Below are 21,132 nucleotides of genomic sequence, written 5' to 3'. Positions count from 1 at the left end.
TCCTGCAGGGAAACATTTGATAGTTAGGGGGGATTGGAATGCGATGGTAGGGGAAGGAAGAGATGGTGATCAGGTTGGGGACTACGGTTAAGGCACGAGGAATGACCGCGGGGAGAAAGCAGTTGAATTCTGCAGGAGACGGGTTATTTATCACCAACACTTGGTTTAGACACCACAAAAGACACAGGTATTCATGGAAAATGGCAGGTGACTCAGAAAGGTATTAGCTAGATTATATCCTGGTTAGACACAGGTTTAGAACTGTATCATAAATTCGCACAGCTTCCCGGGAGCGGATGCGGACTCTGACCACAATTTAGTTGTTATGAAATGAAGCGTCCGTTTCAAAAAGATAAGGCAGGGGCGGCGAGTTAGAAAATGGAATGTAAAAGCATTAAATGGTTTGAAAAGGAAAGAATACAAAGAGGCGGTAGAGGAAATCTTGGAGGATGGTAAAGATCTAAGTACAATCGAAGAAAAATGGGAAAGTTTCAAGTAAGGGTTATCAAATGCCGCAAAAGACACTATTGGAACTGTTAACGCTAAAAGGACTGGGAAACCTGGATCATGGATGTGATGATTGCAAAAATGGATGAGTAGAGAAAATGGAAGAATGTAAATACAGAATTAGGCAAAATGAAGTACAAAGAATTGAACAATAAATTGAGGCGGGCAACAAATAAAGCAAAAGAAGCATGGTGGAAGACAGTGCGAGGATATGGAAAGTCTGCAGAGGAAGGGACGCTGTACAGCACCTGTACAGCACCCTTCTTTATCATGAAGTAAGAAAGGGAGATCAACGATAGCAGTTAGAGATAAGGCGGGTAAGGTAATAGTTGACGCAGGAAAGATCCAAGGGAGATGGAAGGAATATATAGAAGAACTGTATAGTAATGAGCTTAGACTAACAAAGTTAAGCATTGAAAAAGAATGTGACGTAGAGGAAGACAGCTTAGGTCCAGGCATACTAGACAATGAAATAGAAAGGGGATTAAGGGAGTTGAAACTAAATAAGGCCGTGGGATGGATAACATTCCTGCAGGACTATTGAAATGTTTAGGGGAATGTGGGAGGAAGAGGCTATATGGGCTGATCCATAGTATTTATGAGGAAGGAATCTGGCCAGAAGACTTAGTGAGATCAGTTTTAGTTCCTATTCTGAAAAAGGCAAAGGCTACATCATGTGAGGACTATAGGACAATAAGTTTGATATCCCACGCAGCTAAAGTTGTTCTCAGGACCATAAACAAAAGGATAGAGAGTAGGGCAAATGTTTACGTAGGGGATGATCAGTTTGGGTTTAGGAAGGGGAGAGGTACGCGTGATGCAATTGCAGTAATGAGATTATTAATTGAGAGGAATATAGAATTCAACCAGGAGGTATTTGCCAGTTTCGTAGATTTCGAAAAAGCGTTTGATAGAGTAAATTGGGAAAAACTAATGAGTATATTGCAGAAAATAGGAATAGATTGGAGGGAAAGGAGGCTAATCCGCAACCTGTACATGTCTCAGACTGCTCAGGTGCGGGTGGGAAACGGGGAGTCAGGATGGGCAGTGTTAGGAAGTGGTGTAAGGCAGGGTTGCCCCTTATCACCGTTGCTGTTCAACCTGTACGCAGAGGAAATGATCAAAGAGGCATGGGAAGAACTCAAGGTAGGAATGAAAGTGGGCGGGGAATTCGTAAAATCAGTTAGGTTTGCTGATGACCTAGCTTTAGTTTGTCAGTCAGCCAAGGGGCTGCAAGCATTGCTGAGTGAATTGGAAATTCAGTGCGACAGGTATGGGATGAGAATCAATATTAATAAAACAAAGGTTATGCGATTTTCTAGAAAGAAAAAGGCTAAGCTTCACATTAGAATAGGAGGGCAAAAACTAGAGCAGGTAGAACAGTTTACGTATCTCGAAAGTGTTTTGGACCAACAGGGTCAAAGTAGTAGGGACGTAAGGAGAAGAATTGCGCTTCGCAAAGAGGCTTCCACAAGGAGGAGGGAGTTGATGACGGGGACATTGAGTAAGGACCTTAAGAAAAGACTCGTAAAAACGTTGATATGGAGGCTGGCTATGTACGGCGCGGAAACGTGGTTATTGAAGCAGGAGGATAGACGTAGACTGGAGGCTTTTGAAATGAGGGTGTGGAGAAGAATGGAGAAGGTGAAATGGACCGAGAAGAAAACAAAGGAAGAAGTACTTGGTATGGTGGGCGAAGAGAGGGGTTTGTTGGGAGCAATCGTATGGAGGCAGGAAAAGTGGCTGAAGGGGGTATTGACCGGCAGCAATCGTATGGAGGCAGGGAAAAGTGGCTGAATGGGGTATTGACCGGCAGCAGGATGTTGAAGACTGTAATTGAGGGGAGAACTTTAGGCAAATGAGGAAAGGGAAGGAACAGGATAGGGATGTTGGACGGGATGAAGGGAGGAAGGAAGTACTCAGAGCTGAAGAGGGACCTGATGTAGAGTAGGATGTTGTGTTTTGCTAGGGGTCACAAATTATTTAATTAGTAATTATGTCCATCCAAAACCTACCTTAACCGGTAGATTACCTAATAATAATAATAATAATGAAGCACCCTTGGAAGTCCTTGGCAGTTAGGATTTTTAGTTTTCTCGTTGTTTCTTGCTTAATTATGTCCACATCTTCCCGGAGATGTTGTCTCATCACATTTTTGCATTTTGGGAATATGAAAAAGTCGCAGGTGGCAAGATCTGGCAAATAAGAATGGTGATTGAACTTTTTGCCAGAAACTGGTGAACAATCAATGCTGAATGTGCAGATGCATTGTCATTATAAAGGATCCATCTGGCATGTTTGGTTAAAATAGTGTGCCCTGTTGATTTTCGTAAATTAATTTCATCAACTATCATTCGGATGGTTTCTTTGATGATCAGTATGGACAAGGGACCGCACACGATCAATGTTGTCATCAACACAGGTGGTTGAAGGTCGTCCTGGCCTTGCATCGTCTGTGGCGTCGTATTGGCCATCTTTAAAACGCTTAATTCACTTGGAAACGGATGTTTTTTCTGAGTATTATCACCATAAACAGCTGTTAACATCTCAGTAATTTCTTGATAATTTTTACCACACTTCACCAAACAACTTGACCTTAATTCGTGGCTCTGTGATTTCGTCAATTTCCCTTTTCGACAAACAGTAAAAACAAGGACAAGAAAAACTAACATAACATGCACCATACGCACAGCTTGTCGATCCGCCAAGCACAGACACGGCTCATTGGGTCTCAGGTAACTGGCGCCGCTAGTGGGCAGGGCTATACGGCTGGTGCTATAGTCTGCGCCATGGCCGCCAGATTGCACCAGTTCGTGCATTTATTGTGCACACTACGTATGTCTTGCCATCTTAGATTGTGTTGTTGGCTTTCTCGGCCGTATTGATCAATAGTTTTCCATTTCATAATCCGTCTATGAAATTTTCTTTCCCTATTTCCATTTATATCTGTTTTTTTGAAGGGTTTGAAAACAATCATTGTCATCGTTTATTTATTTGCTCAAGTTAAATTTACTTTCAGAAGCCCATCATGCAATGTAATATAGAATATATATATATTTCAGAATGAATTGTTCCTCCAAGTATTGGAACAAAATATTCAAATCAACTGAGACCGACGGGTGTATGACGGCAGAAAAATATAGAAAATTGGTAGAATTACTTTACATAAAAATTATTTGTGCCATTGCCTATTGTTCGGTAGGTCATGGATGCCATGATGGGGAAGTTGGAGCCAGGGAACATCCCTCATCCATCCCTCCTGCACTGCCTTGGTGCCCTTGCTGCATCCAACGCTTTTGGAATGGTTCCTTTCATCCGAGGCACCCTGGGAACACTCCTGCCTTCTTTCTCTTCCCTCTCTGGGGATAAGCCGAAAATACTCTTCTGCCACTGTGAGTAGTACGACTCCAAATGATCCAAGTGCACTCAGCAGCCATAACCATGACAGGAAAAAGTGTGGAATTTCTCAAATTTAAAAAAATAGGGAAAAGAGCATGATTTTTTTTTAATTTCAGAAATCCAATGTGCCCTAAGTAATGTAATGTGGAAATCTGGAATCCCTGATGGGAACAATGTTCCTTTAAATTAAGAGACCAGTTGGTGTTTGGAGGCCATCGCACTCCGGCAAAAACAAGCTTTAATATAGCAAGATTATGGTGTGAAAATATATGATTTGCAGTTCCGATGTCCAGTGTATAATAAATCCGCTGTAACGTTGAATCCAACAGGAGGCAGGTGTTGGATTCTTGTCGTCCTGGTGTATACCAGGCGGCAGGATACCCCAGGTGATGCAGGCAGTGAAGGCGGCTGTCAGTAATACAGGCTGCTCCAAGCTACGCATTGTGGCTCATGTCGGGACAAACGACGCCTCGGAACGTGGATCTTGAGAGATCCTGCACTCCTTTTTAGGAGATGCACTCGGAGGTGAAACGAGTAAAGGCAGAGTTAAAAGTCCCAATTCAATTAAGTATATGCAGTATTATGCTGCATAAAGACCGCGGAAGGCTCGTTTGGAGCTGAATCGAGGGTTTAAATCAGAGATTGTTGGGATTTTGCCGGGAAATCGTAGTGGACTTCGTTGATCAGAGGCCTGTCCCCTCATCGTGTCGGGTACCCCTTAATCGCTCCGGGGTCCATTATACTGCCGAGGCATCACAGTTGGTTTTTGTCAGTTCAGATCAGGTTATGCCTCTGAAATTCCAAAAAAAAATAAAACAAACAAACACTTGGGTTAAAACAACACATAGACCCCCCTGATTCTAACACAGATGTTCTAAACAAGCTCGACGGCCAGATGTCCACTCTCAGAAGCAAATATAGCAGCAGTATTATAATAATCGCTTGTGATGCAAATCTCCCATGAATTGACTGGGCCACTTACCGCACATGAAAATCTGCCAAAAACAGATTCATGCCAAGAACTCCTTCATATATTCACAAAACACTCCTTAGAACAAATCGTTAAATCACCAACACGGGGCCAAAGCATACTAGATATCTTTGCGACTTCTACGCCCGAAATAATTACTAACATTTGAAATAATATACGGAAACAGTGACCATAAGGCTATTCTTGTAGATTTAAAAACTAAGTTCATCAAAATAAAAAAAGGCAAGCGTAAAATATACCTATACAGCAAGGCAAATTTTAACGGACTAAGAGAATATTTAAAGATAAAAATACCAGAATACAAGACAAAAACACTGACAACAAATACATTGAACACTTGGAATTATTTCTTAAATATTTTACGCGAAGGAATGAAGACGTACACCCCGTCCAAACTCAAATGCGACAGTAAGGAAACTAGATGGTACAACGGGGAAGTCAGATCGGCATTAAGAAGGCAAAGAAAGCTACAGTCAAATTTCAAAAAGAGTTTAAAAAGTGACGATATACTTTATATGAATACATCCAAACAGCAACTAAAAGAATGTCGTAGTAAGACGAAAAGTATTATTCCCACAGCACTACACTCTTTTAAATCTAAAATGCTAAGCGAATATCTTGAGGAAAATCCAAAGTCATTCTGGTCCTATGTTAGGGAAATACAGGGTAAACGTCCAACTGTTCATTCTTTGAAGACGGAAAATGGAGAAATCATTACAGATAGCGTGAGAAAGGCAAATATTTTAAACCATTTTTTCCAGAGCGTCTACAATAAAAACGCAAACGCACCAAATGATCCTCCACACCCACCCGGGGAACACATGAGCGATCTTACACTGACCAAGCAGGGAATAGTACATCTGCTCCGTAGTATCAAAGCACACAAGGCACCTGGTCCGGAAGAAATACCTGCTGAAATATTAAAGGAATTAGCTGAAGACATTGCCCCGTTTTTACACATTGTTTTTCTAAAATCAATATTCTCAGTGCCTCGCGACTGGAAGCTAGCCCATGTAACTCCCATTTATAAAAGCAGCGATAGGGATAAACCAACCAACTACCGACCCATTTCCTTAACATCGATCTCTTTGAAAATATTGGAACACATTATTGGCACTAACATCATGAGATTTCTTGATAGTAGGAAAATAGTAATCCACAACCAGCACGGATTTAGGAAAAGCAGATCTTGCGAAACACAACTTGGTCTCTTCAATCACGATATACTTAGATCGGGAGAAAACAACACACAAGTCGATGCAGTATTCCTGGATTTCAAAAAAGCCTTCGACAAAGTCCCACCCAATAAACTGTTAGGTAAATTTAAATACTATGGGATCAATGAGAAAATAAATAATTGGATTAGAGACTTCTTGTAAAATCTCAAACAAATAGTAGTCATAGATGGGTTGTGCTCAACGGATAGAGATGTAACTTCGGGCGTCCTCAGGGAAGTGTAATAGGGCCTCTTCTGTTCTTAATATACTTTAATGACTTCAGCGCACACGTTAGTAGCAATCTAAGGTTATTCGCTGATGACACGGTGGTGTTCAGGGAAATAAGGAGCCAACTAGATCGCGAGCTACTCTCTAGAGGCTTAGACAATATCTCGGAATGGTGCAATAAATGGGGATTAACACTTAATATAGATAAATGCACAGTTTGAAATTTTGGAACAAGGGAAGCGATGAACAGGATATAAATTACGAAATAGAGGGTTCAGTATTGACTACGGCCAATCAAGTTAAATATTTGGGGGTTGTTCTAACACCACACCTTTCATGGGGAGCACATATCAGGACAAAATGCGGATCGGCTTGAAAGAAACTTGGCTTCATAAAACGGGTGGTGGGGAAATGTAATGAAAAGTTTAAAGAGAGGTGTTATATTTCTCTAGTTAGACCTCATTTGGAATGTGCTGCAAGTATTTGGGATCCTTGGGAGAAAATTTGGCAAAAAGACTATAATAAAGTCCACAGAAAATCCCCTAGATTCGTTGAAAACTGTTATGACAAGAAAACAAGTGTGACAGGTCTCTTAGGGGATTTAGGCTGGGAACCACTTGAAGTGCGGAGAGAACAAGCGAGGCTTAGACCTTTAGAAAGGTTCAGAACAAACGAGTTTAAGTATGACACTGAAGGAATTATAATGGCCCCACACTACTCAGGTAGATCAGACCACAAAGATAAACTGAGGGAGATAGATTCCAGTACAGATAGATACAAAAATTCATTCTTTCCCGAGCAATCAGAAATCATAATAGTAAGACACCAAAGTCCCTTTAGAATAATTGAAAACGTTGAATTTACGAGTCGGAACAAAAGTAAAAATTGCAAAGATGTTAGGTATACTTTCAGGTGCATGTGTATGTTAGTTGGTAGTTAGAGTGTTTGCATGCGAGTGGGGTGCAAATTTTCTTCCATGAATGTATGGCATGTTTTTTGTGGATGTATGAATTTGTGATTTTTGCATGCGGTTTTTTTTGTGTTTTCTAAATTACGGTAGGTGTCCTAACACCCCCCCCCCCCCCCCACAAGCCCTTGCGGCGGCTTGCGGGGTATTAAGTAGATGTAGACATCGGATAAGGAGTTACAGAAAATAATTAGTGAAGTCATTGACTTTGAGCGTGGTTTTTAGCGTTGGGGAAATGTGGGCGCTGTAGCTAGGTGATCGGCGTAGATTGGAGCCTTTTGAAATGTGAGTGTGTAGAAGGGTAGAGAAGGTAACATGGACCAAAAGGAAAGCAAACGAGGAGGTACTAGGTATCGTGAGGGAGGAGAGGGGAAGTGCTTGTAGAAATTCAAAGGAGGCAGGAAAGATGGCTGTAGAATATTTAGATATGCAATGGGATGTTGAAGACTGTGACAGAGGGGAGACTGTCAGGAAAACGAGGAAGGGGCAGGATAGGATAGGGTTTTGTTATGGAAAGAAGGGAGCAAGGAAATATGCAAAATTGAAGATCAGTGGAATGAAGTTTTTGGTGCGGTGTTTTGTCTGGTAAAAAGAATTTAAAGAAGTATTTCCTGCATCTTTTCCAGTGAGAGTTATACCTCAGCCAATTTGTTTTCGAGAAATAAATGTGGAATGTCATCACTTACAATGACCAAAACATATGATACCAATTGTGAGGAACTATTGAGGTTGATGTACGGTAGATTACCGCAAATTAATTGTCTTGCCACCGGCTGAAAATCACCTTTTCTACGAGTGGTATCACTATTACAAATAATCGGGTTGAGGAGAATTGGAAAAAGGCTTAAACTTGGGTTTGGTTGTCATCTAGTGGTTGGTAGTCACTTGGACTGGGATAGTTTTCCACCGCTCTGGATAGTGAGGAGTGTGTGCTAGTCGCTGGATTCCATGATCATATACATCATCACCTTCCCGCAGGTCTTGAAAATGATAATGCATTATGTCAATCGTTACCGAAATATGAGGATGTGATTCTTTGACTACCATTGATTCCATTCGGTAAATAATTGCCCGACTCTAGTTTGCTTTTGTTCAAATAACAATGATATTATCACTGGAGAAACCGAATATTTTGTTTATCTATTTGATGATATGCATACCTCTACATTCAACATTGCTTCTATTATCAATAAATAAAATCTTCCTTCATACTTGAAGATTTTTCTACCATTGCCAGACGACCGACGTATGTTCGGCTTACTTGTGACTTTAAATTGGAATATTCTTCATTTTTACTAAAGTTACCTGATGAGCACGGTAGTCTAGCAACTAGAGCACTCTACTACTAACTGAAGGGTCCAGCTTCGTTTCCCGGAGAAGCCTCTGGATGCCCTCAGCTTCACCTAAGCTTTGCGATTTTTCATGTATCATGTCTTTCTGGAAAACCATGGATGGTAGAGGGGAAAGATCTGTCCCCCCAAACACTGCTGACCTGTATGCGTGAATTTCGTACGCCGTTGGGCTTAGTATTGGGTAGCTCTACCATCTCCTACAAAACCGGCCTTCGGGTTGATTACTGTGGTCGGTGGAAGTCAGACCAAAGTGAGAAGTTAATGAATTAAAATTTTCACTGCGAATCTTATTAATTATGCACCACGAAACTCACCATTAGGTAACTGAAATTGATTAATATCAAGTATTGGCTTGTAATTATTATTTTTCTTAGAAACTCAACTTTGCATGAGTATAGCTTTTGCAAACGACCAAACTCATTAGCTTCTTTAAGATTTGTTTCTATCTCTCTCGGAAACTATCTTCGATTTCAATGATAGGTCTTTGAAACGCCAACGAAAAAATTCCCTTGCAATGGAACCATGAATATTTGCAGATTTTTAGTCATAAACTTTTGTTTTGCCGGTCAAAGATTTTTATTGATTTTTTTTTATTTATTTGGAATATTCTCAATTTCCACATCAAATACGAGATGCGTTCAAGATCAAAGATATCCTAATCAACTACTTTAATCAGCTAGTTGAAACTTTTGTTACATTCCAATATCAAATCCCTATTCCACATAGATGGACACGTTCTTCACAAAACATCGACTCCATGATACCATGTCGGCTGAGAGCGTTTCTGTAGAATTGCCTCCCTTTGGCCCGCGAGAAAAACCGTTAGGTCTGTTGGCCGAGGGTTCTTCAGGTTCGTTGTCACAGGAATGTCGTCCTTCTTTGAGGAGTTGAACCCACAAAGGCACATTTGATACACACCCAAAACACCATCATTAATATGACTACGTAAATGGACTATGTATTTCGATTGGTATTAAACCAAAAAAATCACTATAAATCGTCTATTTTACAACCGAAATTCATAGAGCTTGTCTCTTATTTCATCCCATATGATATGTAGCACCACTAACATGACACAATGAAAATGTTCTCATCCGTAGATCATGGATCTGTTTTGATATTTCCCAGAAAACGTTCCAATGGCTACCGTAGTGTCTTGTGTTTTCTGTTTGATTTAGTGTTGTAAAAAAAAATTATCTGAGCCTTGGACCCTTCAACGGAGTGAATTTCACAGTACATAAAAAAACCTATAATCATTTCGGACGTAACTACATTTATTACGACCGACGTAAAGCAACTGAAAGTCAAAATAACGATTTCTGTCACTTGTAGTGTCCAGATATGGTACAGAAATCCGAATTTCCTCGTTATTGAACAAGAATTGCTGTTGTTGTTGAAAAAATCGACTTATTTGTTATGCGGATTATATCTGAAGAAAAATATTTATTTCAAACACTATTTCTTACCAAGGGGTGAGATAAATATTATCTTCAGAGTAAAAACGTCGTGCAATACTTTTCAGGGATGTGCTTGGCATATGGAAATTCATATTTAATAGGCAATAAATTAATCAAAGTCGATCCAGGTTGTCAACATTAGTGGAAAAAATGTTGACGATTCCAATCTAATCTTCTTTAATCACACGAAATCTTCGGAAGGAAGTCTTGATTCAGTTATCTGGGAGTTGGATCGAATGATACTTGTGATTGAATCCAACGCGTCTGGTTCAAATTTGTTGTCAAACTGTTTTTGTGAGGTATGCGACTGCAAAGGGATATTATTTGAAACACTCAATCCCTCTAAAGAGAAGGTATAGTTGGAAGATTTTTTGGGAAGAGTCAACTTTTACCGTTACCCTCATATTATTATTGGTAATCTACTGGTCAAGGTTTTAAGTGGATACAAGCTGCCAATCGGTACAGCGGCAGTTAATGTCAATTTAAAGAATGGTCTACATTATCTGAATTATTTTGCATGCATATACAGGTATATACACTATACAGATGTATATATATATATATATATATATATATATATATATATATATATGTGTATATATATATATATATATATATATGTATATAAATACGTTATATATATGTGTTATATATATATGTTACATATATATGTTATATATTTATGTTATATATATATATATGTTATATATATATAAGTATAAATATATATATATATATATATATATATATATATATATATATATATATATATATATATATATATAAAGGAGAGTGTTTGTTTGTATGTATGTAATTTGTTTACTTTTTTGCTGTCATAGAAACAGCATTTTTCCAACTATGCCAGCAGGATACTTTTGCAAGAACACTATATTATTCAGAATTGCCGAGATATTATACGTGGAATACATCAAGGAAAGTCTTTTGTAGAAGAAAAATGGGCAACTTTGATCCTGAGAATGATATTTATTCATGTGACGCATTGGGCCGAGTCTACACAGTCCATCCTAACAACGCCGAATGTTATTTTTTAAGAATGCTTCTACATACCATTAGAGGACCTCGCTCATTTGCAGAATTAAGAACGGTAAACGAAGAAATATGTGAGACATTCAGAGAAGCTTGCCAGCATTTAGGGTTGCTAGAAGGAGATCAACACTGGGATGACTCATTGCGAGAGGCCAGTTTGATTTCTCTTCCAGGACAAATCCGAATTTTGTTTGCCATCATAATAACCTCCTGTAATCCATCTAACCCAAAAACATTATGGGAAAAATATAAAGAATCAATGAGTGAGGATATACTGGCTAACGTTCGAAGTGAAAATCCTACATTGGATATTACGTTTAACTCCGACATTTTTAATAAAACTTTGATTATTTTGGAGGAAAAGTGTATCACCATGGTTAACAAGACTTTAGTGGAACTCGGCCTTTTTACACCTGTACAAGATCAACAGGGTGTATTTTATCCAGATTATATACGTGAAACTAGCTACAATGTCTTAGACTTAGAAGCATACGTCGCGGTTAAAAAGCCACTTCTTAATGAAGATCAGAAATTCGCGTACGAAACAATAACGGATCAAGTAGATAAACAAGAAGGAGGTATCATTTTTCTTGATGCTGCTGGTGGCACGGGAAAAACATTTTTAATTAATTTAGTTCTCGCTGAAATCAGGGTTCATGGAGAAATTGCTCTAGCCGTTGCATCTTCAGGTATTGCGGTGACATTAATGGAAGGAGGAAGAACAGCTCACTCCGCGGAAGGAAGCGTCCAGGCACAAGTTCTTATAGAATGTAAATTGATAGTATGGGATGAGTGTACGATGGCTCATAAAAAATCTCTTGAGGCCCTCAACGCAACACTTCAAGATCTTAGAGGAAACTGCAGTTTAATGGGAGGAGCTCTGGTACTCCTGTGTGGAGACTTCCATCAAACTCTGCCTGTCATTCCAAAATCGACTCCAGCCGATGAAATTTATGCCTGTTTAAAACATTCGTTCTATGGAATCATGTCCAAGAAATTAGCCTTAAACAAAACATGCGAATCCTCTTAAGAGATGGGAATGCTCAAAATTTTGCAAATAAACTTTTGGAGATTGGAGAAGATAGATTAGTTATTGAAGCATCTGGTATGATAAAATTGTCATCAGATTTATGTGTATCGGTGAAAACTGTCCGCGATATGATACAAGCAGTCTATCCCAACGTTAATCAAAATTATAAAAATTTAGAATGGTTGCTAGAAAGAGCCATTCTTGCTCCTAAGAACGATGATGTTAATGAAATTAACAAGGAGATACTAGCCATGCTGCCAGGAGACGTGATTGAATATAAATCGGTTGATACCGTAGTGGATGCTGACGAAGCCGTCAATTATCCAACGGAATTCCTAAATTCACTTGATCCAGCTGGATTGCCACAACATCGCCTTATACTTAAAGTAGGATCTCCAATCATTTTATTGCGAAATTTAGATCCACCAAAACTCTGCAATGGGACACGATTGTGTGTGACAAAATTAATGAAAAATATAATCAAGGCAGTCATTATAACTGGAAAAGGAAAAGGTGAAATAATTTTTATTCTACGGATACCTCTAATCCCAACTGATATTCCCTTCAACTTTAAAAGATTACAGTTTCCAGTCCGGGTAGCTTTTTCAATTACCATTAATAAATCACAGGGACAGTCTTTAAAGTTTTGTGGTGTTGATCTAAGATCGCCATGTTTTAGCCACGGGCAACTTTATGTTGCTTGCTCCAGAGTAGGTTCGCCTAAAAATTTATATATTCTTTCCCCTGGATATGAAACAAAAAATGTAGTTTATAAACAGGTGTTAAATAAAAAAGATTCTTAAATTTGTATGAAGTAATGTATTATTTTACTTTATAATTTGTTGTTTTTATTTATGTAGTATATTTATATTACTGTTTCTCCCTAACCCGTGCAAAGCCGGGTATTCAGCTAGTATATATATATATATACATATATATATATATATATATATACATATATATATACATACATATATATACATACATACATATATATATATATATATATATATATATATATATATATATATATATATATATATACATACATATATATACATACATATATATATATATATGTTATATATATATATACATACATATATATACATACATATATATATATATATGTTATATATATATATATATATATATATATATATATATATATTATTATGTTATTATGATGAAGAATCTACCAGCTAAGTTAGGTTTTTGGATGGACACAACTACCATATAAATATTTTGTGACAAATGAAATTGATTCACAAGTGGAACAAAAACTGTGATATTTATTTATTTTATTTATTCATTATTAGTCTGAAAACAGCACATTTTGTCCTTTACATGGAACTATTAACAACGATAACAATGGTCACATTTACAAACACCCAAGCCCTAGATGGAGGGAAACTCACCCAGGCGGGAATCGAACCTGCGACCCTTGGAATGGCAGACGAGGACGTTACCCCGCCGCCACCGGGGTCGGCCATATGATATGATATGATATGATATGATATGATCATCGATTGACGATTAATGGCCTAGCTAAACAATTTGTTAAACTTGGAATCACTACTGTCTACAATATTGTCGCGGATAACCTCGGATACCACAAATTGTGAGCAAGGTGGGTACCGAAAATGCTTACCGACCACCACAAAGAGCAAAGAATGTCTAGTCGACGAGAGTTTTTGGGCCTTCCACCCCCACCGTACAGTCCTAACCTTGGGCCTAGCGACTACTTCCTCTTCTTGCACTTGAAATAGTGGCTCGGAGGACAACTTTTCGAAACTGAAGAGCAACTCTTGGTTCAACTCTCAGGCGGCGAGTTTCTACACAGAGGGGTTAAAGAAGCTGGTACAGCGGTACAAAAAATGCTTAGAAGTGAACGGTGATTATGTAGAGAAGTGAAGTAGGTTTGTAGCTCACTATTAGTACCAATAAAATGTGTTTCATGAGAGTATATTTTTTCCTGTCACCAAACAGCCCGTAATTTATGATCATGCCTCGTATATCTCAATTAGATGCCGTAGTGAATGTACCTATAGTTATAATTATGTTCCTTTTTTGTATTATTTTAAATATTCATTTTAACTAAAAATTTGAAAAAATTTATTTTATTAAGTGAGCCTGGCTGGTAATCACTCCCTGCCATGCACCCTAGGGGTGTTTCTCAGGGTTCTATCTGGATAGATAGAATGATCCTAAATGTATGATTAATGCAATTAAATGTCTGTTCTCTGCAGTGATCCGTTGTTTTGCTGAGGCTATAGAGGAGTACATGAACAACATGGACAGAGCGCCAGATCCTTTAGTCACCCGTGATGCTTTCTCAACAGAAATGACTGTAGCATATGATCATCTTTCCTCTACATGGATACATTCTAGAGATCCTCAGGTATGAAAAATAATGGTTCTACCATGGTGAGCTGCCAATAATGCCAAGTTTACTAATTGATTTGAAATTTTGTTCCTGGCCATAGTTGGTTCCAACTATTTTATTGTTAAAAACCTTTGGTTTCTATTTTTCAGCCAAATATTAGTGTGAAATCTTGCAGTCCCTTAAAGATTACATATGACTATCGGTAGATGCCATCAGTTGTGTATTTTTCAAAGAATGTGATTATAAGTTTGACTATTCTATGTTCATACTGTAAAATGAATTGTAGACAAATATAGAATCAACAGTGAAGTGAAGAAGATTCATCAACTTTATTCTGTTTCACCTACAAAAGAATTTAAATGAACGGTAACTATGGCTGAATGAGTAATATAGGAAGTATCGACCCCAGTCGTACGGTTAATAGTGGGCAAAAGATATGGTGAGGGAAATTTAGAGAGGCAAAATAAATAAAATAATCAAATGATGTAGGGAGGTTAGAACAGAACAAGCAATTAAACCAAAATATGATAAAAATACTCAGGCCAAGGTGTACTAGATAGCATTGACCCTCGCCCCTATCAAGTGCTTACCCAGACAGCGCTTACGAGAGATTTCTATATTTGTCAGAGGCCCACCAATCGCAGGTAATAAAATAAATTCTAATTAATCTGGCACTCTCTAGCTTGGATGTACTAAATAGCATTGATCCTTGCTAGAATCTCAAACACTTACACAACCAGGGCTTACAGGTGATTTCTCTCTGCACCAGTGGCCCGCCAAACACTCTCTTGCTTGGTTATGCTCAATGCCTTAACCCTCTCAAATCTCACTCACAGGTCTTCTGTGAAATCTCTTCCGACGTTAGTTCTATAACTTGCACTTAGGGAAAGGTAAGGGATGTACCCAGAGGCCGACATGGTGTTTTGACTGCCAAGCAGTTCTCTTCAGAGACGGAATGATGCCACCTTGTGTGTGGTGTCTTTTATATACTATGTGTATTATAACGGTTAAAAGTAGGGGGGTGGGAGTTGTTGCAAAACGACGGGTGGAAGGGGAAGGTGTATGGAATGGTCATGTTGGGGATTTTGTTATTTTGGGGGAAAAGGGGGAATGGGTTGGGAAGCTATTGTGCAGTTATGGTCAAATATGTATGAGAAGCCTAGTCATTAATGGTAATTTTTTGAGTGGGGTAATTCCTGTGTTTGGCTAAGGAGAATAAGGATGATGACATGGGGCCCTGGTTATAGTTAAGGAGTTTATTTTTGGAGCAGTGGATGTGGATGCTTTCATGGTAGTCTAATAAGTGGTTCGGTACTGTGCTAATGAGTTTTTAAATTATTCAAATCAATGTTGTGCGAGTGTTGATGCATATGTGCTGCTACTGCCAATCTTTCAGTATGAGCTAGTCTGTAGCGAGCCATGTATTCTTTAAACCGTGTGAGAATATTTCTATGTTTGTTCAAGGTACAATTGGTTACATTTGGGACAACTTTTCTTGTATGTGCCTGATTTTTGGAGTAAATCAATGGCATCTTTTGGGTTTCCCACAAGTGTTTTGAGTTTGTTGTTGGTGATTAATATAGGTTTTCTGCTATATTTTTTGAAAATTGGAGCAAGTCCTTTAGTCAGTGTGGGATAGAAAGATAATTTTAGATATTTCTTTTCATCAGTGGATAATAATGTGGTGCTGTCTTGTGTTGGTTTTTTTCTGTTCTTGTTTCTTGAGGATCTTATCGATGATGTTTGGGTTGTAACCATTTATAGCGGCGGTTCGTTTTATGTATTCCAATTCTGATTGAAATTTTGCTTTGCTCAGTAGGACGTTAACGAACGTGGACTAGGGAATGAAATGCCACGTGTTTGTGTGTATCGTGTTCAAAAGACAACTAATGTATGTAGTTGTTGGTATGTTTGGTTTTTCTGTAAATATAGAAGGAAAGTTCATTTGTATTAGTCTGGTTTACTCTGATATCTAGGAACGGGAGGGATTGATTGGTTTATATTTCATAGTTGAAGTTAATGGTAGGGTATTGGCTACTGAGTTTTTCCAAGAAGTGTTCTAGAGGACCTTGGGTGGTATCATATATTGCAAAAATATCATCGACGTATCTTAGCCAAGTGGCAGGGAAATAGTCAAAAGTGGCTTTATAGTTATCTTCAAATTTGGTCATGAACATGTTTGCAAGGAAAGGGGAAAGTGAATTGCCCTTTCTAGTGCCAAAATTTTGCTAGTATACCTTTTTGTTAAGAGTGAAGTAGTTTTGATTCATAACCAGATTTGTCAATAGCACATATGTACTCTCTGATAATTTTGTTGGGAATATGTTTGATATGGAGCCAATCTTCCAAGAAGGTTATTGTGTCTTGGATAGGAACACTCGGGAATAAGGACTCGACATCAAAGAAAACTAAGATATGGAAGTCTTATAGTGTGATATGTATGATAATATGAATGAAATTGACTGTTTTTAACATTCCATGTACTCTGAAATTCAATGCTGGTGAACTGTTGATTGAGTCATTGCGAAATATTGTATGTGGGAGAGTTGATGATGGAATGATGTGATGCATGGGACAATCTTTTTGTGTACTTTGGGAAGGCCATAAATGCATGAGAGGATTGGATAAGATGTGTCAATAAGGAGCTGGCAATTGGCAATTGCGGATTTTGTATCTTGGACCATTTTGTTGGTGATTTTGGTGGAGGCATTGGTGTATGATCCATTCTCAATGAGTGTGTGCATTTTTTGAGAGTAGGTGTCCTTGTCTATAATAACACATGCATATCCTTTGTAAGACTTCAAGTAGAAGCAATCATGGTTTCGGAGGGAGCTTATAAGGTTTTCCGGCCCCGGTGGCGGCAGGGTAATGCCCTCGCCTACCAACCCAGAGGTCGTGGGTTCGATTCCCGCCTCGGTGGATTTTCCTCCATCTAGGGCTTGATTGTATGTGATTGTCTTCAATGTAATGTCTGTAATGTAAGGGTTAGGTTGATGAAGGGGCTATAGGTCTCAACCTTGCCCAAATAAGTAGATAAATAAATACATAAATAAATAAATGGGTGAAGTAGTGAGAATCCTTTTTTTTTGTTGGATGGATTTTAGTAAGGTTGGATTTGATGATGCTTTTGCAGTTTTTGTGGACTTGGTTCCTCAAATGAATATCCTAGAATTTAATGGAATGTTCTGCCTGGGAAGTGAGGTCTTAATAACCAGTATTACCTTATTTATTTAACAGAAGCAAAACTTACTCTTATAAAATGCAACCTGTACATTTTATGGGACTGCACTTTGGCTATTTTGTCATTTAAAGATAAATACAATAGTTGATTGTATGTTTTGTTTTCCTTTTTCTAAAAGAATATAAATTTTTTTGCTTATGTGGAATGCTCATTTCCGTCCAGGTATGTCGAGCCACACTTAATGCGGTTGGACCACTTCTTCCGCTGTTGTCCAAGTTCAAGTCTGCAGAGCAGTTGCCCATATTGGCCGCTGTGTTACTGGCCTTGTATAGGCAGAAGCAGCACCACTCAGACCCCCTGGCAATAACCACCTGCCTTTGTCATTTGCTGGAAGTGGCATTATGCCTCCCTCAGAGTGCTCTACCTGACCCATTACCTGAGCAGTTGCTCAAAGCAGCATTTGATCAGGTGAGTCGTCAGCATTCCCTGTCCTCTTATTGTTTTATTATGTGCAAAACAGTGGCAAACAATCTGACAAAATGACATTAGGGGAATTTGTAAAACTTAAATTGGGTAAATCCTGTGAAAGTTTGAGGGCAGGAAAATATTTGCGCTCTTATGGCTTGAAATTGTGATTTGGTTTAAAGAAAATATCATCATGAAATGTATGGTTGTAGCTGATGAGTTCTGAGGAGTAATCCTTTGGATAAATTGGCAAAAGTTGCAATCATTTACATAATGTACAACACAGTAAAATCCTACTGAGGGAAATAAGAACTTGATTGAAATGGATTTCATTTCATTCCCTCTGGCCTCTTTTATTCCTTTATACGAGGGTAATCCCAGAAGTACCCAGCCTAACAAAGAAAACAAAAGTGGTGGAAAAAATGTATTTATCTTTCAACATAACTTAGTTTCAAATCTATGCACTTTTCCCAGGATTGTTAAATAAGTTAGATACCCTTTATAATAATAAGAACTGTCTTGCTCCTCAAAATAGCCACTAAATGCCAACATCACTTCTTCGCAGTTGGAAAATCTTTGACCACCGAGCCAATTCCTCAAGTTTGCGAATAGAAAATAATCCGAGGGGGCTAAATCTGGGAAATGAGGCACATTAGGTAGCAATTCAAATTATAATTCACGAATTTTAGCCATTACAATAATGGATTTGTGAGCTGGTGCATTATATGGATGAAACAACCCTTTCTTCTTAGCCAAATGCGGCCGCTTTTGTTTGATTTCTTCGTTCAAACATTGAAATAAGTTTGCATAATACTCGCCATTGATAATTCTTCCTTTTTCAAGATAGTCAATGAAAATTATTCCAAGTGCATCCCAAAAAACTGAATTCATGACCTTGCCTGCAGATGAAACGGTCTTTGCCTTTTTTTGAGGCGGTTCTCCCTTTTGAATCTATTGTTTTGATTGTTCTTTTGTCTCGGGTGTAAAGTAATGGACCCATGTTTCATCCATGGTTATGAAACGGCGTGAAAAGCCTGCTTTGTTGCTGTGAAACTATGCTAAACACTCATTTAAAACATCTTCACGACACTGATTTCGCTCTAGTGTGAGAAAACGCAGCACCCATCTTGCACACAGCTTTCTCATGGCCAAATTTTCAGTTAATATGCGATTTACTGCACTTTTTGAAATGCTTACTACATCTGCTAGCTCGCGCACTTTCAGTCGACGTTCCTCCAGTATCACTTAGTGGATTTTCTTCTTCGTTTCTGGAGTCGTCACCTCATTTGTTCCACCAATGCAATCCTCATCTTGACAGCTCGTATGGCCTCGTTTAAACTCTGCTACCCAACATGTTACTGTTGTAAACAAAGGAGCAGACTCACCCAGTGTAGATTCCAGTTCAGCTTTTATATTGGTTGGGCTGAGGCCTTTCAAATAAAAGTATTGTACCACATGGCGATGATTGATTTTCTCCATTGTCACAAATTTACTCCAAACGTTCACTATTGATGGCTTCCAAACAAATACTAAACAACGTGGCGTCTTCAAACTTGAAACATATGCTTTATAGATTGTGTACTTTTTAATACAGTATTATTTTTCAAACAACTACCGCCATCTCTAGATCAGGCCGGGTACTCATGGGACCACCCTCCTATTAGAGCTTCATGTTATGTCATAACGTCAATGAGGGTGGTTCACTTATTCAGTAAAATGTTTGCACATGAGAAGAATGTTTTTCTGGATACTCGCAATTTGGCAATAGGTTCACTTCCTTCACTTCTTCCCATGTGACAGAAATTTCCTCAGGTTGGTTCCAATAATATTTCTGATGAAACATCTTATTTACTTTTATTTAATGAGCAGATGAGGGATGATCAATGCCTGATTGTCATAGAGAGAGAAATTGGCAGTCATATCTCTGAAGCTCCCCTCTTGGCCTTTTTTGAAATTATTTTGATTTAAAAAAATTCCTATCTCGTTCTCATTGATTTTAGGTTTGGCATTGTTTCTGCTTTGCAATGACCTTTATGCCAACCGTGTTGATGTCATAGCCTCCAGAATATTTTTCTGCTTATCTTTTATGGTCCTCTCAAATTTCCTTTACTAGTATTGCTACTTGAAGACAAAATTTTCCTTACATTCCTTATTTTTTAATCCAAAAATGCTCTTTGTGTACTTAGCAGTGTTCTATTTAATGCTTAAGTTACATTATATCTTTGTTTTTTTCTCTAGGTTTCTGTGGCCCCAGACATATCTCATCCTCAACTTGCAAAAAATCACTATGAAGCTCTGAAGTGTATACAAGTATTAGGTAATTATGTTTTGAGAGTGATAATGAAAACAATATGAATCTTACCTGATCAAGTTTTATTGTAGTGGGGCTTAATAGCCCAATGTAATATGGGAATGGGAAGTTTTGGTTCGCATAAATTATTTTTCTGTAAAATAATTTTGATTCATTGATTGAGATGGTAATGGTAAGTTTCTTATGGCCTGCTTGGCATTACATTTCTCATGACTTATAAATGTTTTTTCTATTCTTTGGCGTATGTATTTCTCAACGTAGGGTAATCAGCAAGATTCGTTGCTGTATTTGTTTGGTTTGTGCAACAATATTCTATGCGTCTTTGTGACCTGCTTAGTATCAAATTTCCTGCGACTTATTAATGCCATGTCAGTCATTAAGTCAAATATTATTCATGAAGTGGTGTAATCAATGCATTTAATTGCAGTATTTGCTTTGGTTGCATCATGAAATTTTCTTTATTTTCATTTAGAAATTCTTTTTTTACTCTAATGTTACCTTAGTGTGTGAACTGGTAATTGCTTACCTGAATGAATTAATCATTATGTGTCCATGGGATGGGATGGGACACATGAGATCACGCAACACCCATTT

The 21,132-nt window shown here is 38.2% G+C and overlaps 1 protein-coding gene across 1 annotated transcript in view; it reads left to right on the top strand.

Annotated features, from left to right (window-relative positions):
• LOC139694896 (maestro heat-like repeat-containing protein family member 1) overlaps positions 1 to 21,132 on the top strand; it is a 70,875-nt gene that overhangs the window by 5,617 nt on the left and 44,126 nt on the right. The window contains exons 4-7 of the mRNA XM_071593397.1: positions 3,710 to 3,899; positions 14,445 to 14,596; positions 17,985 to 18,230; positions 20,466 to 20,544. Of these exons, the coding sequence (XP_071449498.1) occupies positions 3,710 to 3,899; positions 14,445 to 14,596; positions 17,985 to 18,230; positions 20,466 to 20,544 (667 nt within the window). The remainder of the gene's footprint in view (positions 1 to 3,709; positions 3,900 to 14,444; positions 14,597 to 17,984; positions 18,231 to 20,465; positions 20,545 to 21,132) is intronic.

Source organism: Hetaerina americana, unplaced genomic scaffold, assembly GCF_022747635.1.
Source record: "Hetaerina americana unplaced genomic scaffold, ioHetAmer1.1.p SCAF_59, whole genome shotgun sequence".
Lineage (NCBI taxonomy): Eukaryota > Metazoa > Arthropoda > Insecta > Odonata > Calopterygidae > Hetaerina > Hetaerina americana.
Note: the sequence above shows the minus strand (reverse complement) of the source record. Positions and strands in the feature narration are given on the sequence as shown.